The sequence below is a fragment of the Balaenoptera physalus genome (genome assembly GCF_965194825.1).
Source record: "Balaenoptera physalus genome assembly, chromosome: 12".
Lineage (NCBI taxonomy): Eukaryota > Metazoa > Chordata > Mammalia > Artiodactyla > Balaenopteridae > Balaenoptera > Balaenoptera physalus.
In genome coordinates, this window is record NC_138897.1 from 28,425,065 (window position 1) to 28,449,522 (window position 24,458).

Consider the following 24,458-nt stretch of genomic DNA (forward strand, 5'->3'; position numbering starts at 1 on the left):
CCCTTTTAGGAGATAGACCCACATTCCCCGTCTATTGGTCAGAGGGGCCAACCTGGCCTCTCTCCTGGACACCATATTTTAATAATGGCCTAAATTTGTGGCTTGGACCAGACTTACCTTGGAATCTCTCAGCCTGCTCTAGTTGACCTGCTCCCTGACACGTCCTCCTTAATCTTTCTTAAGGCCCCTCTCTCTACCTTCCCTCCCTTCACTTCCTCTTCCTCCCCCCTTCCCCTTCCCCACCCCATCTCTCTCCTCCTCCACCTGAGGTCACAGCCAGCAGCCTCTGGTGGAGGTGTGGAGGTGAGTGTCTCCACAGGGGCTCTCCCGGGGAAATCTTTAGCCCTGGGGCCCCTCTGAGTTCACTGGTATGTGGGACTTGGGGACAGAGGAGGTCTGGAGGCCCAAACCCTGGAAAACCAGAGAGTTCCAATCCCAAATTATTTTGTATCCTTGTATTGGCAGACTGTGTTTTCTCCCTTTAGCTCATAAACTATGACAAAGAGGAAGGAGCACAGGAGAGGAGGAAAGACATGTGAGAACCTGGGAAGGAGAAGGAGGCATGCGTGTGGAAGGAGCTGGGACCAGAGCTGTTCTGTCACAAACACGTGTGACCCTGGCCAGGTCACTTTCCTCCCTGAGACTTTTACCTCATTTTAAAATGAGGATAATTGCAGCCTTGCCTGTCTCCTGGGTTTTTAGTGAGAACTACCTGGGATCATGGAAGGGAAGGAACTTTGACGATCACAGGGGCCCGCAGAAAATGAGGGGTATTGTTGTGGAGGGCATGGAACTGGACCTAAGTGCCAGGCTGGAGGTGGGACTAAGCTCAGGATCTCAACTCATGGTCTGTAAGGTCCCTGGCCTGAAGGCCCTCTGGCTGGCTGAGCCCTGCCTTCACCTGGCTCTGTCATCCGGTCTGGTGAGGGGGCATATGTATATATGTAAAAACTCAGCCCCACTCAGTGTCATTTCTGTCCCAAGGCAGGCCTACCTTCATTGTATATTATCTCATGGACGGTTCTCATGGAGCTACATCTCAATTTAAAATTTAGGTTATTAGCTCCTTGAGGGCAGGGAAGGTGTGCTAGGCTCTTGGTGGATCTGGGCAGGCACCTGGGCAGTAGTCGCCCTGCCTCCTGCTGGTCACCTCCAGGAGCAGCCTGGTGGGCGGCTGGGAACAGAGGGAAGCTGCAGGGTGTCAGAAGCCCCTCTCATGTCCGCAGAGCGCTCTGCCCTGCACCACACTGCCAAGCCCTGTCTCCAAAACACCAAATCTCCTAGGTCACTTCTCGGGCCCAGGACACTGTGCTGACTGAGCCTGCTGCCTGTGGCTTGGTCCTTGCTTGCCACCGATGGCATCTGGGTGCTCTGAGAGGGGAGAGTTGGGAAGGACTCCCAGGCTCCGGGGTGAGCCCAGGGGGTCTGATGACGGTCAAGTGCAGTCCCCTCACCACCTTCCCCTTCTCCCTCTAGCAGTTGCTTTATCCGGAGGCTGAGCAGGAGGCTGCCTGGGCACTGTGAGCGAATTGTTAGAGGAACCGTGCCCGTCCCTCCTGAACTGTGCCTCCCCACGGTCCATCTCTGTGTCCGAACCCTGCAGCAGAGAGGAAAGCTGCTGCCCCAGCCCGCAGGAAGCCCTGTTCCGGAGCTCAAACACCGCAGGAAGGACCACCGGGTTGGCAGCCAGCACCCTTACAAGTCAGGCTGACTCCGAGGGAGTCTCCAACCTATCTTGCCTAAAAATCACCTGGAGTCGACTGGACCCTGGTTGGAAACAACAAGCTAAAAAAGGACAATTGGGGAAATACGAATGTGGGCTGTACGATGATATTACTGAATAATTGTTAATTTTCTCAAATGTGATAATGGCCTTGAGGTTATGGAGGAGAATGCTCTTGTCAGGAGACAGCTGTGGTATTTAAGGGTAAAGTACTGTGATGTCTGCAGTTTACTCTCAATGGTTCAGCCAAACACACGCACACATAAACATATACACACACTTGTGCATTAAGCTAACAGGGCAGAATGTTAGTAAGTGTTGAATGTAGGTGGTGGGTACCTCGGTGATCATCTTGCTTTTTCAGCTGTGTGTGTGTATTTGAAAAATGATCATAATACGAAGTTAGGGACAAAATCCCCTGGATAATTTGTCTGAAGACCCTGCCCTCAGAGGCCGTGATTCAGGTGGTCCAGGTGGTGCTGAGGATGGGGAGTTGAGCAGGCGTCCCGGGTGTTCCTGATACAGGTGATCCTTGGAACTCACCTGGGAAACGCTGCTCTGAGAGCCCAGGGTCCGAAGGTGGAAACCCCAGCCCCAAGGTGTCGTGGGTCTGGAGCAGAGCAGTGGTCAGACAGTGAAAGCAGCCGTGCAGGCAGTGCAGGGCGCCCTGACTCCCTCCAGCTGCTCATCCCTGCTGGGGCCGAGCCCTCCACACCCAGGAGCCTCCACGCTGTGGCCTCGGCTCCAGCCACACCTGTCTCTACGCTGGTTCTCCAGCAACTTTCAACTGCTTAGACAGCACCCTGTGTCCCACCTCCTGGCCTTTGCTCAGAATGACCCTTCTGCTTAGAATGACTTTTTTTTCTTACCGCCCAACCTCCATTCTCCCCCATTTGCGTGGCCAGTGTGTACCATCTCCCTGTCCCCTCCTCCAGGAAGCCTTCCGAAGACTGGGTCACTCACCCCTTTGTATGTGCTCCACAGCACCCCCAGCAGACTGATGCCCTCACGTGATTTCCCACTTACTAGTCCGTGTTGCTCACGAGCGTGAGCGCCCCTGGAGAGTCCTCCTGTGGAGTTGTCAGGGCTGTTCCCAAATGCTCCGGCTTCCCTTCTTCCAGGTGCAGTGAAGGGTCACGCTGCCCAGCCCCTCCAGGAGAGTGGGGCATGTGGCTAGTTCTGGCCAGTGAACTATGATCCCAAGTGGAAGACCCTCTAGAGCTTTCTTTTTATCTCCAACCCAGCAATCCACATTAGAGAGGGTGGATCCCCGGGAGCCTGGGTCCCTGGGTAAGTACAATGCACACAGCTCTTTGCCGATCTGTGCCAGGCATGCAGCTACGGAGAGAAGAAACCCTAATTGCTCTCGGCCACTGTGATTTGGGTTTGTTACTGCAGCGCGACCTAGCCCAGCCTTATTCATTTCTATATCCCCAAACACCTGGCCCAACCGCTAGCACAAAATGATGCATAAGAAATCATTCCTATCACTTTCTCTTGGCTGTGGAACTGGCCTCAGAGACCAAGCAGATGGTATAAGACACACCACCCCTGTGTCCTTCCCTGACGATACAGGACTCTTGATGGGGGTGCCCAAAGTATCCCTGCACAAAGAGGTACAAACGCCAACTCCACTGACCTCTTAACAACTCAGACAGGCTCCTGGATGGATCCCAAGTTAACCACGGGCCACCATCACCCCTCTGCTCTGGCAAAGGCTCCACTGAGGAGCCTTGTAAGCCACCACCCTGCTTATTAACCTGTGAAGAGCCTTCGGCCTTCGTGCCACCTCCCCGGAAAGCGTCAGAGAGGACCGCACGCTCACTGTAGGTGACTCCAATGATTACCACTGCAGCTTCTGGAAAAGTTCTGGAGGGAAGAAAGTTTGTTCCCATTGAAGGCCCATATCTCTGTGGCCCTTTCCTTTTGCCAGCTCGCCCGGGTCCCAAGCATGCCTCCTCCCCCTCTCCCTGCCCCCAAAGACTGCAGGAGATAAAACAATCAAGTGTGAGGATGGAAGGCAGCACCCTGCAGTCAGCCTGGCAACACTCGGGCAAATGGGAAATGGCCGGTGCTTTTGGCCAGTGCACGTCCAAGGAAGAGGCAGGTGGTAGAGAGGTCAGAGCTGCAGCTGCTTTATCCACGGACACCCTGGGGCCCAGACTTGCCCTCACACCTCCCAGATTTTGGTCCTTAAGAACAGTGGGTTCCAGATGCTTTGAGTTGATGGGTGTTCTGTTTCTTTTTCCCAGAGGTCCCAGCTGAAGGCAGTGCAGAGAGCTGATGGGGTGAGAGGAGGGCAGAGTGTGGGACAGTCACAGAGGAGACCCCAGGGGCCAGGGATACCGGGCTTCTCCTTGTTGCTGATTTGATGTTCCTGGGACCACAGGGTGGCACAGCCCAGACCCAGGCTTGCCCTCTGGAATCCTTACTCTCAGCGAGGCCGGTGTGGGTGCTATGCTTGTCCAAGTTTAGACGTCCCAAGGTCTCTCTGCAAGGAGCCTGTAACACCGCTCACACCTTTAGACGGCTTTGTGCTGCCCCAAGTCCCTTCACATCCACTGCTTCCTCAGACCTTGACAGCCCGAAGCCAGGAGAGAAGACTGTTACTGTCGGGGTTCAACAGTGGACGAACAGAGACCCAAAGAATTGAAAAAAGTGCCTTGGTCGACACAGCAAGTCGGTGACAGAACGAGGATGGAGCCTGGCCTGGAGACCCCTCTGACCAGGGTCCTGCCTGCTTTACTATGGTGTTCTAGGTAAGCAATGGCAAGACGAGCTTTGCAGAAGTGTCACCTGGGCTCATGGGCGAGTGCGGGCACACACACACACACAAACACACACACACACACATGCACGCGCACGCAAAATGCTGCCCCGTTGACAGAAATATCTCTGGGGCTTGGAGACAGAAGTCCACGTAGGAGACCTCTGAGCCTCTGTGAGTAGGGTCCTGACCTCAGGGCGCCACCAGGCTAGGGCTGCCAAGGTGCCTGGGAGCCAGGAAGGGCCATCCCAGCCAAGCCACATGTTGGCCTTCATTCCTCATGGTGTCCAGGGGATGCCGGTGGCCAATGGGCTCCTCAAGGTGAACACACGGCTGCTGGTGGGCCCTGAGGACTCATCTGGTTCAAATTTTCATAATTGGACTCCTGAGCTTGGGGCCTGTGGACAGGAGAAAGTTGGCTGACCACCCAAACAGGAGGGGTCTCTGACTGCCCAAACCACAGCCCAGGAAGGGGCGGAAGGAGGGACGAGAGGGGCTTTGGGGGCCTGCATCCAACAAGGCCTGAAGACTAACCGAAGGTTGGAGGCAGGGCAGCGGCAGAACTTGCAGACCAGGGAGGGGGACCACCTGGGTGACAGCATCCCAGAGTCTCTGTCTTCTCAAAGGGATCTCATCTGTGGCTTCAAAAACCATCTCCGGGGTCCTGACCTCCGGGCCGGGCCTCCTGCTAACCCTAACAGCTTTCCTGACTTCCGGGACACCCTCATGGCCTCTCAAACATAAACAGTCCACAGAACTCGTGTGATCCTCACCACACACCAGTCCCCCATCTTCAGCTCAGTAGATGGCACCCAGGGTGCCAGCTCCAGACCTGCTGGCTCCCTCCCTTGCTTGTGCTGCCCACTCTGGCCGTCCCTGCCTCTGTCTGCCCCATCTCCCCGCCCTCTCTATTGCCACCTTCAGCCAAGCAACCTAGCCAGCTGCAGCCTTGGTCAACAGCCCTCACAGGTCTCCTGGCCTCCGCTCCTGTTCAGATGGGGCCACTCGTCTGCTTAAACCATTCACTGACCTCCCATCGCACTCAGAATAAATCCCACAGCCTGCCTGTCCTCCGTGCCCTCTTCCTGGGTCACGCGTGAGCCTTTCTAGAGCCTTTTCCTCCTGGTCGCCCCACCACCCCTGCCTGCCCATCGAGCACCTGCCTCAGGTCTCCTCAGTGTCCTCAGAGAGGACATGCTGGTCTAAAGCAGCCACAGCCCAGTGGCACCTCCTTCTCCTGGGGCTTTACTCCATCGCCTTGTCCATTTTTTTTTTTCCCCACAGCTCTTATTTTACAATCTAAGATCTCTTGTTTATATGTTTATTAAAATTCTCCACGTTAAGGTGTGAGTTCTCTGAGGTGGAGGATTTTTGCTGTACTTTTAGCATCCCAAACAGTACCCAGTACGTGGTAGGTACTCAACAGATATTTGAACAACCGCCAGCTTTCTGATTAGGTGCCCTGGTGGGGTAGTAAGTTAGCAAAGAAGAGGGACTTTGCACAGGTATTTGAGAATGTGGGGATCGCTGAGCGAGCAGCTGCAGAGAGGGGCCTGGGCTGGTAATGTAGCTCTTCCAGCCCCCAGGCACAGGTGGGAACAGAGCTATGGGAGTGCCCGGGCTTGTGTAAAGGGTCCTAGAAAAGGCTGTCATCCCCTGCCAGCCTCCCCCAAGCATCTCGGACAAGGTCTTGGAATTGGATTCTTTCTCCTACACAGGCCTTCACTTGGACAGACACCAAGAGGGGGCAAGGTCAATGCTTCCTAGCTGAGTCTGTGAGCCCTCAACCAAGCCCTCAGAACCTCTAATGACATTTTGCTTGCAAAGCCTTCAGCAGGGTGTCTGGGAGAATGACTGCCTAATGGTGGCTTTTGGGTGGATCTGTTCTAGAATGCTGGGCACTATGAGAGGAAACACAGCCTCCAGGGATCACAGCTAGGTGCAGAGATAAGGCAGACCCAGAAAAATGAGCCTTCAGCACCACGGACACCAGGCAGCTGGTGTGGAAGATAGGCCAGTGTGAGGCCCACAGTCTCACTGAGAGGCCACAGTGCTGGGAACGTGGGGAGCAGGTCAGCGTGGCCCGGTCTGGCTGCCAGGCTTGGTGGACTGAAGTAGGGGGGAAGGCTGCAGGGAGGGCCTGGACCCTGATCAGGGCTGGGACCCCAGCCCCAGCCCTTTGCCCATTCTTCCTTCTCAGGCTGCCCTCCATGAGAAGCCTGCACCCCTTGGCCAGGTGGGGACTAGAGTGGGGCAGGGTGGGGCTGGGCTAGCTTACTTACCGCGGTGAGGTATCCTGGGTGACTGGGTACTCTGTGTGAGGGACAGAGAGAGAGGAGGCATGAATCTCCGTGGTACCCACTGGGCTACAAGCCCCGCTGTCCACCCCGCCCCACTGTGGAGAGTGGTCTGGAGGGAACAGCTAGCCAGCAGGATGGGAAGAAGTGACCTGAAAGATGCTGAGTTACCGGGGAGGACAGGGAGTGAGGAGCAGACTTAACAGGAAGACCTGCTTCTCTGAGGCCCCTGAAGCACAGAATGCTTGTTGGGTTTGAAGACGCTGCCAGAAAGCCAGTGTGGCCCCAGCAAAGACGGTAGCCAGAGCAACTGTGACAAATTTTGGATTTCATCCCAGGAGAGTTTGAGGCTGGTGCTACTCACCTGGGTGGTCTGAGAGGCTCTGGGAAGCCTCCTCTCTGGGGCACAGAGCAAATTTCCCATCCAGCTTAGTGACAGTAGGGAGGGGTGATGGCAGCTTTCTGAAGACGGCCTGCTAGTTCGAGCTTCCACTCTTATACATGCTGTTCCGTCTGCTAGGAGTACTATTAGCTCCTTGTTTTCCTAGCTCACACCTGCTTATAGCTTTTGATTTAGCCTCCCCTTACTTGTGTAAAGCCTTCCCTCCCGGCCCCCGGTCTGGATGCCCCATCAGAGAGAGGCCCACACTCTCTGGGCTTCCGTAGTACGTGGGCTGATAGCACTTCTCTCTGCAGACTGCAATTATCTGCTTACTCCTCAGCACGCATTCATCAGGGAACCATGTTGTATTCATCTCTGTATTCCTAGCACCTATGCAGCACATAGTAGCTGCTCAGGATGCTTGTGACCGAATGAAATGGTGCTATTTGGGAAAGCCTGTGTGTGGTCGGAACCCTTCCGGATGAGTCATTTATTGGGTGCTGGTAAAGAGGTGGGCTCAGAGCTATATCGTCTGGGTCTATATCTCTGTGACTCTAGGCTAGAGGCAAGTTCCCTAACCTTTCTGGCCTCAGCTTCCTGATTGTAAAATGGGCTCACGCTGGTTCCCACCTCCTGGGCTTGATGCAGGGAGAGGAAAGTGAGATGATGCACAGGTGCGTAAGTGATGTTTCGCTTGTGTTATGCCAGGTGGTCAGCCTGGAGGAAGGCCCCTGCCGCCCCTCGCACCCACCCTGGCCTGGGGCGCACCCACCTAGGCGGCGGCGGGCGGCGGCGCAGGCGGCCAGAACGCCGAGCAGCAGCAGCACCTTGAAGCCAAGCGCGCCGAGCGGGAGGGCGATTGCCGAGGCCCCGGAGGCGCCGTGGAAACGGAACAAGTAGACACTGGCTTCGGCGCGGCCCAGGCTGTTGGAGGCCGCGCACGTGTAGCGGCCGTCGTGGGCCAGCGCGGGCAGCTCGGCGGTCACCTGGTGGCCGTGATCTTGACCTGGGCTCGGCACGGCGGCCGAGCCGTTGCCCAGGGCCGGGCCGGACCAGGCGAGGGCGGGCGGCGGCTCCCCTTCAGCCGTGCAGAGCGCGTGGAAGGTGTGCGCCGGGCCAGGCAGCACCGAGATGTTGACGATCCGCGGGGCGGCTGCGGGCGATGGCCGAGGAGGAGCGGGAGGAAGCGAAGTGCGGTCAGAGCAGCGGCAGGCAAAGGGAAAGGCAAGGGCAAGGGGCAGCCCTCCCCGTCCCCTTGGCCCAGAGGGTTGGAGAAGGGAGCGGGGAGGGCGCGGGGTGATACTGAGAGGAAGGAAGAGGCGCTCGGGCGCCACGATGCCTGGGTCCCAGTACCGGTGTGACCTTAGGCAAGTTATTCCGCCGCTCTGTGCCTTAGTTTCTTCACGTGTAAAACGGGGATCACTTACATTACGGGACTGTTGAGAAGATTTGACAAGTGGGGTGCCTGGGCAAGTGCTCTCTAAACGTCATTATTATTGCGGTAGCACACGACTGGGGGCAGTCTGCTGGAGTGATTTGAAGGGCACCTCCCACTCCCAGACAGCCTCACCAAGACCTAGACTTGAGACGATTCACTGAATCGGTGGGACTGTGGGACTGGGGCGGACAAGGGCGAAGAAACTGAAATGCACTCAGAGAGGCGGCCCAGCCAGCCCAAGGGCACATGGGAGGTTCTTGGCAGCGTCAAACTCAACCCAGAACGCCTGGGTCCCCCACAGGGGGGCTCCGGGATTTTTACAAAGCTCCTTAGGTCATTCCAATGCTCAGCCAGGGTTGAGAACCACGGCTCTAGGATGCTGGTTCCCACATCTTTATACCACAGGGTCTAGAGAAGTGCCGGGCACTTGGTGGGCTCCCTGGGCACCCCCTCTGTGCACACAGCCCACTGCAGTCCTTGCCATATTTAAGTTGACCGTTCCTCGTTTTTCTCCCCCTTAGTCTGAGAGCTGTTCGGGCATATTCACTCTCTACGAGCTTCATTACAATGCCCAACCCAGGCCCCCGCCCCCCACCCCGCCCCAGCCCTTCCTGGGGCCAGGATTCGGCGGCATTTTTAACAACTTCCCGGCTGGCCCGTAGCCGTCGCCAAGTGTGAGACCCCCTGCTCTAGAGAAAGGGGTGTGCCTCTTGTACCCCTTCCGATCCCAGCACAGAGCCCGCACCTAGGGAGCCCTCGGACGCGGCGGGGAGGCGGGCGGTGCGCTCACCTGTCACGCGGAGCCGGACACCGTGGCGGCTCTCGTAGCGATCGTGGGCGTCGCCGGCGAACTCGACGCGGCAGAAGTAGCGGCCGTCGTCGGCCAGCGCGAGGCGCTCGACGCGCAGCGACAGGTCGTTGCGGCGCGGGTTGCCGAGCAGCCGGAAGCGGCCGTGCAGGCTGAGCGCCGTCTGGCAGAGCTCGCTGCTCCGCGCCGCCGCGCACCGGAACACCTGCGGGCCCGTGTACGGCTCGCCCGCGCGCCAGATGGCCGTGAGCGGCCCGTCGTAGTGGCGGTGCGGGTGCGTGAAGGTGCAGGGCAGCACTGCCGCCTCGCCCGCCGCCGCACTCACCTCGGCCGGCACCTTCATGGACCAGCGCTGCGCCGGCGCACCTGCGGGCGGGCGAGAGGAAGGGGGCGTGCGGCAACCCTGCCCGCGCCCTCTGGGGGCCTGGAAACCTCAGGACTCGGGAAGCGCCCTCCCTGCCCTCGGGCGTGGTGGTGGTGGGGTCTGGAAACCCACCCCAGGACTCGAGGGGCATCTCTTGGGACTTTGATTCCCGTGACTTTGTAGGTGCCTGGACTCTCCCCCCATTTCCCTGGGACTATTTGCCTCACTCAGGGTGGTCCCACCTCACTTACAGACCCAGTGACCCCAACCTCTTTCCCATCAGAACTTGCCCTGCTGCAGAAAAGCCCTGGGATCCCGTGGTTACAGTACAGTCCCAAGACACCCCCCCAGATGGTGACAATAATAAAGGCACTTACTGTGCAGCTCTGTGTCGAGCAAGTTCCTGGTGGTATCGCTTTTAGTTCTCACAAATGATCCTAGAGGTAAGCAGAGTTATCCCCGGGTTACATGTTATAAACCGAGGCACAGAGAGTTTGAGGCCTGAGGTCACACAGCTAGGATGGGGCAAAGCTGATGTTCAACCTCAGGACTGCCTGACCCCACTGCGGCACTCTAGTGCACGAAGGGCATGGAAACGTGGGGCTTATCCAAGGAGAGCAACACTCCCATTTACAGAGGGGAAACTGAGGCCTTGGGAGGTGGTGGTATGTTTTGAAGCTGGTGTGTTGAGTTGGTGGCTGAGATTCCTCTACAGTCAACCCAAGTGGGCTTCCCCAAAGGCCAGTGCCCAGACAGGGAGCTGAGGGAGGGGTGGACCATTATGCTGCCTCCTTGCTTTGCACAAGTGCCTCTGGGTTCAAGTTTCCTCACCTCCCATGTTGTGAGCCTCTGAAGTATGGTTGAGCTAAGGTCTGGAAGCTGCACTCTGCCTGCAGCTTACGGAGGGCTAAAGAGTCACTGCCTGTGTTGTTGCAGATGTGTGCTTCTTTGGGGGTGGGGTGAACGGGGTTGGTGGATGGGTGTCAGTGCTGGGAGGATCAGGTCAGGGGGCCTGGGAGCCTCCTCAAGAAGGGAGGGACAGGCTTAGCCTCTAGTGCCCAGGTACAGTTCAGGAAAGGGATCTTTACAGGGAATAGTACAGCAGCCCCTATATTTCCAAAGGGCTTTGCAATTTACCAGGTTCTTTCACATGCATCACATCACATGACTCCACATCCAGTGCTCTTTGCTCTGTGGGGTAGCCCCACTTGTCTCTTGGGCAGGAATCTCCTCAGCCCACAGCTGGCAGACCATCCTCCAGGGAACCCATACCATCTATGGGTAATCTACAGGTCAAGGCATTCCTCCTGCTCAGAACCAATGTTTCCTGCCCCTCACATGACGGCCCATCGCTCTTTGGAGCCTTCGCCTTCCTTTCCTGTGATGGCCCTCCCGGGATCCCATCATGACTATTCTGGACCCAGTAAGCCTCCCCTTCTCTGGCAGAGGTCCTAGTCCTTCACCTGCCCCTCTCCATCCTCACTGCCCGCTTGGTACTCTCCTTGCAGTGTAGTGTCCTGACCCCGGGGGCTCCAGGTGTGTGTTCCAGATGTGCTGGGCCAGGTAGAGTGGAGTATGAATCGGGTTGTGTGAACTGTGCCTCATAGAAAACCTCACTTTGGGATTGTGCCGAGCTTGCAATGAAATAAAACCATAAGGTTTTTTGGGTTTTTTCTCTCACACAGTCTGCTTCTAAGCCAAATCTCCTCTCTTCTGGACAAGTGGAAGTATGCTTTTGAACCCAAGCGGGGGACTTGACATTTTTCCCTAGTAAGAGCTCGTTTGTTCAGTTGTTAATAATCAAAGGGCCTAGTTCCAAATTTGAGAAACCCTTCCTGAAGGTTTTGATCGTTCAGTCAGTACTTCTAGCTGCAGAGAGCATCTCCCAATCTTGAGGCTCAGCCCCTGCCTCAGTTTCCCTGCGTTCTCACCCTCTGTGACCTTAGCCTCCTCTGACCTCCTGCATTTTGCAGGCATCACAGAGCCAGGCATTGACTCCCCAGGGATTGTTTACTGTTGTGCATTCATCAATTGGCCATCATTGATCGGACACATTCCCCACTCGAAGCCAGGCACTGGGATTAGAGCCAGGGCTACAAAGAGCAAGAGAATAACTTAACAGCCTGTTGGAGCTCACGGCTCAGAAAGGGTGACAGATCTGGGAACCCGTAGTCACACTAAAGCCTGCCAGGTGCTCTGATGAGGGACATGAACAATGTTCCCTCTGTCTGAACATGGTTCCTGGCCCCTTTCACTCACCAGCTCCCTCCTAGTCGTCCCTGGGCCTCCGCTGAGTCATCCTACCGCGGGAGGCCTTCACTGAGCCCTAAGCCTGGGTCTGGCACCCCTTCCCCATGCCCCAGGGCTGGCAGAAGTGCTTTCTCTGTATAGGCATTGCCTGTTCAACTGTATCTCTCGTCCAGGCACCCAGAAGCTCCGGGAGGGCAGGGAACATGTGTGGGGGTCATATTTGTGCAGCTATTGCCCAGCACGTGCCTGCCACATAGTAGTTGACGTTGAATTGAATTGCTGAGAGAGAGCAGAAGGGAGGGTGCCCAGACTGGCAGGGAGGGTGGGTGGGCAGGGATTGATTGAAAGCCCCATGAGAGAGGAGCTGCCGCCTCAGCAGAGCCTTGAGAAAGGAGTGGGATTTGCTAAGCCCTGAAGTAGGCTGAAGGCATTCCAGGCAAAGGGTAAAATGGAAGTACGGACATCAGCATAGAGGTTGCAGGGCGTGAGAGGATAAGGGTGTCAGTGTACATGGTGCTTTGGGGGCTCGTTGGGAGACATTGCTAATCTTATTCCATAAGCAAAACAATCCATGGGGTGCTGTCATTAGCCCCCCTTTCGGGAAGGAGATCTGCGGCTCAGAGAGCCTGAGGGACTTGGCAACGTCATTTGGCCAACCAGGCAGAGCCAAGGCTTCCCCTCGGAGTGTAACTGAGCAGGACCCTATGAGGTCTTCCCGGAACAGATCCCCACCCATGTCCTCCGCCTGCCTTTCGTCTGTAGAAAAACTATAGTCAAAGCATCAATTTAATCAGAAAAGTGAGAAAATGCAGAAAGAAAGGAAAACAGTCAAGCAACACAAAATAATTATACTTTAGCCATGAAACAAAGTCAAGGACCTCTAGTTCTTCCTCGAAGACTATAGATAATATTCTGAGCCAAGTCCTTTGAGTTGTTTTGCAGATACTGAAACCGCCACCAGGTGGGAGAAGTTAACTGTATGCTGCCCACAAGCACGGAGACCCCAGACCAGCTGGAAGGTTGATGATGCTGACTCCTGGTTACCTCACCACCAACTAACCAGAAGAATGTCCACAAACTGATCACACCCTGCTCCTTGAACACTGTAAGACTCCTCACTACCCCCTCCAGGGCGGGACACACAGTTTTGAGGGCATTAGCCCACTGTGGCCCCCTTTGCCTGGCAAAGCAATAATGCTATTTCTTTCTACTTCACCCAAAACTCTGTCTCCTAGAGCAGAGCCACCAGAGAGGTTTAGTCTGGCACCAGTGAACAGAGGCTGAATTTCGACAATAGGTGGGTCATGTTCTGACCTTGTCCCTGGACTCTGTGCTGCTCGAGGATGACAGCCTAGATTGGGAGCATCTGATGTGTGGTACAAATGACAGGTCAGGGCCCCTCCCTCCCTGGCTGGGTTCTGCTCTGGGAGGAGAGAGGGCACACAGAGGCCCTTTCACCAAGTGTGACAGTCTTGACTCCCATTAGGGGGAGATTTGTGTTTCCTGTTTGTCTGCTGCATGGTGTTCCAAGAGACGGGCACCTGGCCTCACTTTTACACAGAGACCTTTGGTTGAGTTCACCCAGGGGACTTGAGGTGAAGGTGGGAAGTCCCAATAGGAATTACCCAGGGAGCAGATGCATTTGCTTTGGCAGGAATCCAAGCTCCCCAGCCTCCTGGGACATTTACTGTTCCCTCTGGTAGCTCCTGCATGTCTCTTAGGACAGGGCAGGGACAGCCCCCTGAACTGGAACCACAGCTCCTTTTGATAGGGTCTCTACTCTTCCTGCTTCATGTCTATCAACCTCCGGGGGTCAACAGGAGGCCCACATTCTTCCCATTGTCCAAAATTCCTCCTCTCAATGGTGGGCCACTGGGCACGGTGAAGAGCATTCCAGCTTTGGTACTGCTGGACATGGGTGACATTCTCGCTTGTATCAAGCACCCAGTCTGTGCCTGGCACTGTTCTAGGCTCATCCACTTACAGGGAGATCTTTGGGCGAGTTGCTTAATGTCCCAGGTCTCAGGCTCCTCTGCTGTAAAATGGGGTACATAGTACTTTCCTCATAGGATTGAGGATGGAATGAAGTCACACGTGAAGGTCACCCGGACAGAGCTGACACTCAGCAAATGCTCAGTGATATTAGTTCCCTCCTTCACTAGCCGTGCAAAGAGAGTGGGACCAGGAGGGGCATGGGGGTGGTGCTAACCAGTGGTGGGGAAGAAGGGCTCTGGACGGACAACTCAAGGCAATACGGGGTGGGGGTGGGGTCGGGACATTGATGCCGGAAACTGCACCATCTGTGGCTCAACTTGGCACCTTAGACCACATGTCATGCAATAGCGCAGGCCTTGCCCTTAACTCACCTGAAAACTAGTCATTGATTCATGTACTTATTCACTCAACAGATGTTTACTGAGGGTCTGTCTTGTGCTTGATACTGTGCTGAGTGTTGGGGATACAGCTATGGTGACAATCAGTGGCTGCCTCAGTGTGTTTGCAGCCTGTCCATTGCTCAGCCATTGTTTGTTTTTCATTTATACATGATTCTAACGAGTTTGTTTCATTAGCTTCCCAGACTTGGGAAATACAGATTGAAAAGCTAGAAAGTGTCTCCTGTTTGTAGTCCATTGAAAAGCAGCAAGGGATGATAATCAGCATTCAGTCAGGGAGGAAGGTTCAGTAAAAATAATGTGACGATCAGGACAGAAATGATAAAAGTACAGCACAAAAGGGACCCTTTAGAGGAGGGGTAAGTGCAGAGGGCCTTGAGGCATCATGACACTGCAGCAGGCTGGTGAAACATTGCTCGCGGGGATGACCTGAGTCACCTTGGAAAGGTTCATTGCCATGAGGGGCGTGCCCCTCGCATGGGGTCTCAGGCGTCTGTCTGGGGTTGTAGCCCTGGCTAGACTGGCCCTGACTTTGTGACCATGGGTGAGTCCTCATAGCTCTCTGGCCTCACTGGGCTCATCTGTCAAATGCTGTCTCTAGATGCTTACTAAGGAGAATTTTAAATCTGAAAGTCTGTGTCCAAAAATGATATTTGGATAAAAATGACAAGGAAGTCTGGCAAGCATTTTAGAAATATGTCAATATAAAATTAACTGAAAGGCTTTTAGGTACTTAAAGTAAGCCATTAGCTGTTGAGAAAACTCAGCTACTTGGAAAGAGGCATCCACGCTTGATGGTCCTGTGCAGCCATTTACTAAACTCTGCACGTTGCTCCCTCATGCCTCCCCGTGGTGACGATGCTCACTGAGGGAGGGCTGGGGCTGCAGCACTGGGTACCAGCTTCCACGTAAGCATGATCACGAGTCAACTGAGGGGTAGTTAACTCACCCTGGACCTATTATCCCAAAGCCCTGTGCCAGTGGTGTCAGGGTGGGACGAGAACTCGGCAGTAGAAACATCTGCAGAACCTGGATGGGCAGAAGTGGCATCTGGATGGATCAGAAATAGAGGCCTTGGTTTTGGCTGCAGCTAAACCAGATTCCCACCAGTTCCTTGGTGAGGAAGGAGGCAGGGATGTGCATGGGAGCCTCTCTGTAGCTCGTGTGCAGTGCGTTCTGTGTGATGGCATTTATGTTAACGAGCGAGAAAACTGTTTATGATTTTGTACCTGAGCATGCGGCAGTCGCTGTCCGTGGACCACAGATAGGAAAGCAAGCCAGTGGTGGCGGCTGTGATGGGACAATGGCCAATGGGGGTGTCCTCAGAGAGTGGCGCTTTAACAAGAGTTAGGTCTGCTGGGGTGGGCTTTTTGTGACAGGTTTCTGGAGGAAACAAGCATGGACATTGAGGGGGAGAAGGGTGATGCCAGGCAGGCGCTCCCCATGGACAGACGACGCCTCGTGGAGCCCCTCAGAGATCTGCTCCCCACCCCCTAGGAGGGCTGACATACTCAGCTGACCGGCAGCCAGTCTGATGAGCCCAGCTGTCTGTAAGGGGCTACCCTCCTTGGGGACAGCTGGACATGTTAGTAGGGGTGTTCTCAGGGAGTGACTCCAGGGGTGGCTTCTTGGGCATTGCGGCACCTGAAGGGTCAGGAGAGGGTGTTTTGGGGCCAAAGACAGATGTTCATCTTGGCCACCGGACCTCCCCAGTTAGGTGTGTGGCTTGAGCTGGGGCAGTTGCCTTTCATCCGATTCCCTCCTGCACCTCAGTTTGCTCTCAGTAATTCTTCCTTCTGGGCCTGCATATAGTCCAGACAGGTTATCAGGGGGAGAAAAAGTGAGAATGGGGCAGAGACCAGAGGGGAGAGGAGGGAGCAGAACCAGGAATTCCATCCATCGGTGCGAAGCAGACCCCACAGGCTCTAGGGAGCTGGGAGACGCAAGTCAGTGAGAGGCCTGACTGTTCCCCTTCTGCCCTCGGGTTGTCCTGTTTCCCCCTTAACCCTCGCCTCTCTGGCCACTTGGTTGTGGAGCTGGACCCTCTCGCCTGGGCTGACAGGTGCAGAGCCGCGGGTGGAGCCGGCCCCGGGGCAGTGTCCGCGCAGCGCGCTGCTCTTGGGAGTTCTGATTCCACCCGTCCCTGCCGTGCTCCAGCTCCCTGCACCCCTCCTCCTCCCGGGTAGGACTTCTCGGTCCCAGCTGCTGGCCACAGGAGCCAGCAGGGGCAGAGGTGTCCCGGCTCATTCAGCCTCCATTTCCTTCTGGGCCCACGGCAGCAGTCCCTGACCTCTCCCCGCATCCCAGATAAGCGCCCCATGTCCTTGGGTGACTGCTGTGAATTGTCTTGCCTTCTCAGTTTGTTTTTTTGCAGTGGTTCAGAGCTAGCAAAGTAAGTTCCTCTGAGCCCCAAGCTCTGCCCCAGGCTCACCACCCACTGCACGTAGGCGTAGGCGGTGGCAAGGGCCGGGCTGGCACTCAGGAGACTCCAGTTCACATCCAGCCGGTGACACCCAGAAGTGCCCTGACCTCGTCGAGCCTCCCTGAAACAGGGAAAAGGGCCCCCACTTTGCAGGGTTGTGGTGAAGAGTAAGTGAACTGGCCATTACAAGCCTGGCACGACAGTCCTCAAGGGTGACAGCTGCTGTGACTGCTGCACCACCTCACCAGAGATGTGGGGACCAGTGGAGGTCTTGTCCAAGGTCACTAAGTGGCCAGAGTTCCCAGACTACTGCTCTTCCCACCACCCCTCATCCCCCGCTTTCTAAAAGCAGATCTGGGGGGAGACAGAAAGGAAAGACAAAAGAGAGTGTGAGGGCCCCTGGGAGATGAGGGGCTGCCCCAGGGTGCTGGGCGGGGGGGACGCCTGTGTGAGGGAGAAGTCGCGGAAAGTGGAAGAGGTGGGTTTCCTGGATGAATCCCTCCACTTCACTTTTGCCAAAGGCCAGCCCTGGGCTCTGTGCTCAGAGGTGTGTCAGGGATGGGACCGTGACCTGTGGCCACCTTGCTCTCAGGCCCCGTGGGCTCCGGCCGCTTCCAGGCCCGCTGCCACACAGAGAGGCTGCAGAGGGATTTCAGGAAGAGGGACGCTGCTCACCCTGGTTTAAGAGCTCTTGGTCTTAGCGGTGAAGCAGCTGCCGGCCCCGAGAAGAGGGGTCCCCTCGCCGACCCAGCTGCATAGCTCCCACGTGTGCTCGACCTCCCTGGGGAGTCGTGACATGCAGCTGGAGCATTTGTGTGGTCTGGCTTTTGTACTTGAACATGTGACTGCTCATGCTTCCCGTAAGTTTTTTTTTTTTGTCTTTCACTGATTCATAGCTGCTGACTCTTAGCAGGAGAAAAAAACCAAACCAAAACAAAAAAAAAACCCCAAACCTAGTGTTCCTTGAAGCAATGTGACTTGAGCAACGTTTCACTACCATTTACTGCACAACCGTGGAGCGCCAGGACTGTGCTGGGGGCCTTCCACCCATAACCTAATTCTCCTTCAAGCACCCACGAGGTGATGGGGACCCCCATTTACCGAGGCTCAGAGAAGTTAGGTAACCTGCTCAGGGCCACACAGTTAGGAAATAGCAGAGCCAGGATTCACAGCCTTGTCTGACCTGTTCTCCTGTCTGCCCCAGGTGTGGGCAGGGTCACCTCTTCCAGCCCCACCCTCTACATGGGACCCAACCCGAAATCATCCAGAAAGATGGCTGAGTTAAGTCAACTTGGGAAAAGGAAGCCCCTCCCCTATCAGCCCCCACCACACGGCTCTGTGGGTGGGACAGTGGGCAGTATGGGGTCAGGAGGTGGTGGTGTGGTCCCGTCTCGAGCCACATACCCCCAAGTTCAAATCCCAGTTTCACCCTGCACCGCCCACTGAACCTCTTTGTGTCTCAGTTTTCTCATCTGTGAAAAAGGAATATCATAGTTCCTTTGTCATAGGATTATGATGCTTACGTGAATTACTAATTAAAGTGCCCAGCACTTAATAAGAGCTATGTAGGCACTTGCTGTTAGTATTCAATCCAGCCCCGAACAGAACTCCGCTCCGCTCCGTGTTGAATGCTAGAGAGGAAGGATCAAAGGCCTGAGGAGTGGGAGTTTATAATCCAGTCGTGGAGATAGGACCCCACCCAAGGAAGATTGACTAACAGCTTGGAACACCATGATGTCAGCGCTGTCACCATGTGGCACGTGATGGCCAATCGCTGTGCACATGGAGGCCTGGATGCCAAGTCCAGGAACACAGTCATGAGGATGTCTCAGGCTGAGTGGGGTCGAGGAGAGGACTGGGGCCTGGACAGAGGGGCTCATGAGGGTTGCCTTTGTCATTATCCCAGTGGCCCTCAACTGCATCGTGCATCAGAATCACCCAAGATGGTTGAACATGCAGATTCCTGGGCCCTGCTCCTGACATGTTCTGATTCTGCAGATCTGGGGTGGAGCTGAAGAACGTGCTTTTTTTTTTTTTTTTCTTGATGTGGACCATTTTTAAAGTCTTTATTGAATTTGTTACAATACTGCTTCTGTTTTAAGTTTTGGTTTTTTGGCCGCGAGGCATGTGGGATCTTAGCTCCCTGACCAGGGATCGAACCCGCACTCCCTGCGTTGGAAGAGAAAGTCTTAACCACTGGACCGCCAGGGAAGTCCCAGATCGTGCTTTTTAGCAAATGCATGCCACTCCAGGGATTCTGATGCAGATGGTCCATGACCACCTTTTGAGAAATGCTGTTCCCAGGGACACCGACTCCTTGAGCTAAGTGACCTCAAGTGAAGTGACATTGGTACTTAAGCCTGCCGCAAAGAGTTCCCACTCACTTCTTGGGGTTCCTGCTGGGCGGTCAGGGTGCCCTGGATCACTTGCCCTACTCCCCGAGTGAAGTCACCCCGCCCTTACCCCAAACAGCCATGTGCTCTCCCCTCTTTCCCGGGGCCGTGCCCGTTAAGAAGCAAAGCACTTGGACGACAACAGCACCCCCAGTCTGTCAGAGCCTGCGCTGTCCTCCCCAGAGCTGGCCCGTTGTGCCCCTGGATCCTCACAGCGAAGGCCTGGGCAGGAGGCCTTTCTACAGGTGGAGACGCTGAGGCCCAGAGGAGTCCAGGCACTGCCTCAAGTCACCAGGAACCCATGGCAAAGCCTGGACTTGAACTTCTGGCTTCTGTAACCACAGCCTCCCAAAGTGCAGCTCTCCCTTCCCCACAGGACTGGAGGCCCTGGCAACCCAGCTGCCCTGAGTGCAGGGAGAGAAGACCGTACCTATTAAAATTTTGTGAGAATCTATTCTGTTCTGAAAATGCACCAGAGAGCAGAGTGGGAAACTCACCCATCAGGATGACGCACACCAAGGAGGCCAGGAGTTGGAAGGAACCTTCCATGCTGTGAGGTACGGAGCCCCCAGGCAGCCCCACACTCAGCCAGGCCACTGGCGAGACCCCTGCTTGGCGTGGGTGTGGGGGAAGGAAGGTGAGAGGGGTTGGGCGGTGTGCCCAGGTCTGCACCCCTGCCGGGCTCTGCGGATGATGGAGGAACTGGGGACAGGCAGCCAGGAAGCTCCAAGTATGATTAGATGAGACCCGTGGGCTTTAGTCATGTGGAAAACCAAGAGAGGAACCACTCGGATGATTCTCCAGGACGGGAAACAGAGAAGTGGGCAGGGAAGATGCAGGACCCTTTCCTGTGGCCGCTGTCCCTTTGAAAAATCTGCTGTTCTTATGCTTCCTTCACTCCCTCCCTCCCCCCTCCCCTCTCCCTCCCTCCTTCTATCTTTCCTTCCCTCTCTCTTTCCCTTCCCACATTTTTAGTGTGCCAGGATGGGTTTTCATCTTGGTGAAGCTGTTTTACTGTGGCCATATAGGTTTTGAAGTGGTGATTATTGAGGGAAGGAAAAAATCGTCTCCAAAATGTAATCATTATTGACAATGGTTACATTACCAAGCAGCATAAATGGGAAATAGTAAAATTATTAAGCAAATCAACCCAGACAAGCATGTTAAAATGCTCAGAACATCAAAATGTCAGATTAAAATATCCTGCTACAGGGGCAGAATCTCGGTGTCTGTTGCAAGGAGATAATTGGGAAAGTGAACAAAAAAGTGGCCAGGTTGGGGGCTGGCAAGGCTGAGCCAACCCTTGAGTAGGAGGAAGTGTTTTAGTTCAGTTAAAGGTTAATCTACTGGGGAAAAAAAGCGATTCCCAAATATAATGGATTAAAAAACAAATAGAAGGTGACTTCTCTCCCATGTATCAGTCCCAAGGTGAGCTGTTTATACTGGCAGGTGGCCTTACTTCTCATGGTTATTCAGGGATCTAGGTCCCTTCATATCGTCACTCTGCTACCCTTCCCCCCAGGGGGTTGTTAATGCCTTCAAGGTTGAAGCTGGCTTGTTCAAGATCTAGCTTGTGTGAAGGGGAAAGATAGAAACTCTGTCTTGTCTAAGGCTCGTCTTCTTTATCCAGGATCCAAAGGTTGTACACATCACATCCACTCACATCCCATTGGCCCAAACTTAGTCATACAACCACACCTACTTCAAGGGAGGCCTGGAAATGTGGTCACTACTAGGTAACCATATGGCCAAGTTAAAATTTTATTACCAGGGAAGAGGGAACAGATGTTGATGGATAGTTACCTATCTCTGCCACAGATATTTGCTGTAACTCCAGAAAACTAAACTTTGCAGAATAATTTATTCCATAAACTCTAAAATGTCATTGAAAGATGCACCCTTGTTTTAATTTTTAATTTTTTTAAAAATTAATTAATTAATTTATTTTTATGGCTGCGTTGGGTCTTCGTTTCTGTGCGAGGGCTTTCTCTAGTTGCAGCAAGCGGGGGCCACTCTTCATCGCGGTGCGCTGGCCTCTCACTATCACAGCCTCTCTTGTTGCGGAGCACAGGCTTCAGACGCGCAGGCTCAGTAATTGTGGCGCACGGGCCCAGCTGCTCCACGGCATGTGGGATCTTCCCAAACCAGGGCTCGAACCCGTGTCCCCTGCATTGGCAGGCAGACTCTCAACCACTGCGCCACCAGGGAAGCCTGCACCCTTGTTTTATATACCACTAAGAGAGAAAAAAATTTCTAGCTTTTTATAAGATGCCAATGACTGCAATATGTATCCTGATCTCAGAAATGTTAAAGTGTAAAAACAAGTGCATCCTAGAATTGATGAATATAATTCATTTTTAGCTGTTTGTATTTTTTGATAATACAGTCTCAATAGGAAAAGGCCAGCCTATCTTCCCTATGCTGAGAGGAGCCATAGGAAAGAGACATGTCTATGCTTAGGCCAGGGTTTTAGAGGGAGGCCAGGCATACGGATGGTAGCAGGGATTGAAATGAGAGGCTCCTGTGGGGAGTGGGGCCTTTGTGAGAGTCTCTCCTCTGCCTTCCTCTTTGACTATCTTGACTAACCTCTGACCACCCGATACGTTCCCCTTCCATGGCCACTTGTCACTTCCTGTGTACCTCTTGTTTCCTTAACGTAAGGATCCAGCCAGAAAAATGAAACCCCTGCGAAGTGTTGAACATGGAGGGGGACTGGATATAGGTAGCTGGTAATACAGACAATTGAAGGATGAAAGAGAAAATAGGAGATTCTGACATAGCCCAGATATTAGTAACTACAGGAAGTAGCTACCACTCCTAAGGTTGGTGGGGGGGTGGGGAGAAAGGAAGAGGTGAGGTTACTGAGGAGTAGGAGTTTAGAAGCAGGGCCCCTGCACAGCTGGTGGTCAGATGGATGAAGGGGGCACTGTGTGACTAATGCTCAGACTACGGGATGAGGAGCGGCAGAGACACGGTTGGCTGATGCTGTACCTCGGAGGGGGTTCCGCAGGTTGGATTGCCAAAAGAAGCTGAAGGCTGGACCTAGAGCTTTTGCAAGGTGCTGGAGCAATACTAACAGGGACTGGAAGCCCTCCTCCCATCTTCTAACCTCTCTCTAGTGCCTTCCATCAGCTATCAAGGGTGTCTGAGAAATGTGGTTTGCAGAGTCCCAGCCTCAGCACCTAGAGCAGAGTGTAGAAATGTAGGCTTGAGGCCGAGAGCCAAGGTGTAAATAGACAGTACTCAACTGGACTGTAAACCCTTCCTGGAAGCCCTCCTTCCATATATCTGGGCAGTGTCTAGCATAGCTCCTGGCACATGATATGGGTTCAAAATTATTTGAATTTGAGCTATTGAAAGTACTGTTTAGTTAATTCAGGAATGAAAAAGGGACCTTACTAGAGAATTCACAGATGTTAAAAAAAAAACAAGAGGATATTATGAATAATTCTATGCCTGTAAATTCAACAACTTGGATGAAATGAACCAATTCCTTGAAATACATGAACTATCAAAACTTACTTTAGAAGAAATAGATAATCTGAATAGTACTATATCAAGCTAATTAGATTCATAGTTTAAAACCTTCCAACAAAGAAAACTCTAGGCACAGATGGTTTGGTGAATTCTACCAATATTTAACAAAGAGCTAATACCAATTCATAATCTCTTTCAGAAAATGGAAGAGGAGCACACATTTCCCAACTCATTTTATGAGGTCAGTATTACGCTAATGCCAGAAAAAGACACTACAAGAAACAAAAACTACAGATCAATATCCCTCATGCACAAACAATTCTAAAACAAAAGTGTTAGCAAATTGAACTCAGCGTTATACAAAAGGGATAATACATCACAACCAAGTGTGGTTTATTTTAGGAATGCAAGGCTTGTTCAACTTTGAAAAATCAATCAATGTAATTCACTAAAGTAACAGACTAAAGAGGAAAAATCGTATGATTATCTCAATAAATGCAGAAAAAGCTTTTGACAAAATTGGACAGTAATTCATGATAACTTTCAGCAAACTAAGAATAGAAGGAAAGTTCCCTAACCTGATAAAGAGCATCTACAAAAGAACTATAGCTAACATCATACTTAATAGTGAAAGACTGAATGCTTTCTCCCTTAGACTGGAAGAAGGCAAGCATGTCTTTTAACCACTCCTGCTCAACCTTATACTACAAGTCCTAGTAAGTCCAATAAGACAAGAAAAAGAAATAAAAGATACACAAGTTGGAAAGGAAGAAATAAACTGTCTCTATTAGCAAACAACATGGTTACTTACATAGAAAATTTTTAAAAATGGACCAAAAAACCCCTCCCAAAACTAATAAGTGAGATTAGAAAGGTCATAGTATAAAAGGCCAATATACTGAAATCAATTGTACTTATATATAGTAACAATGAATAGTTGGAATTTTAAATTAAAAAATCCCAGAATCATTTACAATAACATAAAAAAAAACCCCAACAAGTACTTACATAAAAACCTAAAAACAAAAAACATGTGCCAGATCTGTATGCTGAAAACTATGACACACTGATCAGAGTGTTTCAAACAAGACTTAAATACGTGGAGAGATATACTGTGTTCATTGTTCAAAAGTTTCATTATTGTTAAGAAGTCAGGTCAATTCTCTCCCAATTAATCTATAAATTCAACACAATCTTAATCAAAATATCAATGGGCTTTTTTGGGTAGATCTCTATAAGCAGATTCTAAAATTTATATGGAAAGACAAAGGAACTAGAATAGCCAAGATTTTTTTTTGAAAAAGAGAACAAATTATAAGGACTATCATTATCTGAGTTCAAGACCAAATATAAAACTGTAGAAATTAAGGTAATGTGGTACTGGTGAAATGATAGCTACAAAGATCAATGAAACAGGGTAGAGAGTCCAGAAAAGTAAATAGGCAACTGATTTTTGACAAAAGTGATAAGGTAATTTAATGGAGAGAGGATAGTCTTTTCAGCAAATGCTGTTGGAACAGTTGTATGTCCACATACATACATACATACATACATACATACACACATAAATAGAACCTTGACCCATAACTCACACCTTATACAAAAATTAACTAAAACTACATCACAGATCTAAATGTAAAATGTAAAACTATAAAATTTCTATGAGGAAACATAGAGAAAAGTCTCTGTAACTTCGGGTTAGGCAAAGAGTATTTAGGTGCAACACCAAAAGGATATGTTAAAA

General features: G+C 52.7%; 1 protein-coding gene across 2 annotated transcripts; it reads right to left on the reverse strand.

Moving 5' to 3' along the window:
• Nucleotides 1–2,939: 2,939 nt before the first annotated feature.
• On the reverse strand, nt 2,940–10,105 carry SIGLEC15 (sialic acid binding Ig like lectin 15). Of its 2 annotated transcripts, XM_082416710.1 has the most exons (4): nt 9,398–10,105; nt 7,942–8,322; nt 6,773–6,803; nt 2,940–4,888 (listed from the first exon to the last, which is right to left on the reverse strand). In XM_082416710.1, exons 1-4 carry the CDS (start codon nt 9,756–9,758, stop codon nt 4,807–4,809), a joined length of 855 nt encoding a protein of 284 aa, XP_082272836.1. In that variant the 5' UTR covers nt 9,759–10,105; the 3' UTR covers nt 2,940–4,806. The 2 variants fall into 2 exon arrangements, with proteins under 2 accessions (XP_082272836.1, XP_082272835.1); XM_082416709.1 differs by lacking the exon at nt 2,940–4,888 and having other exon boundaries at nt 6,741–8,322.
• Between the last annotated feature and the right edge of the window lie 14,353 nt (nt 10,106–24,458).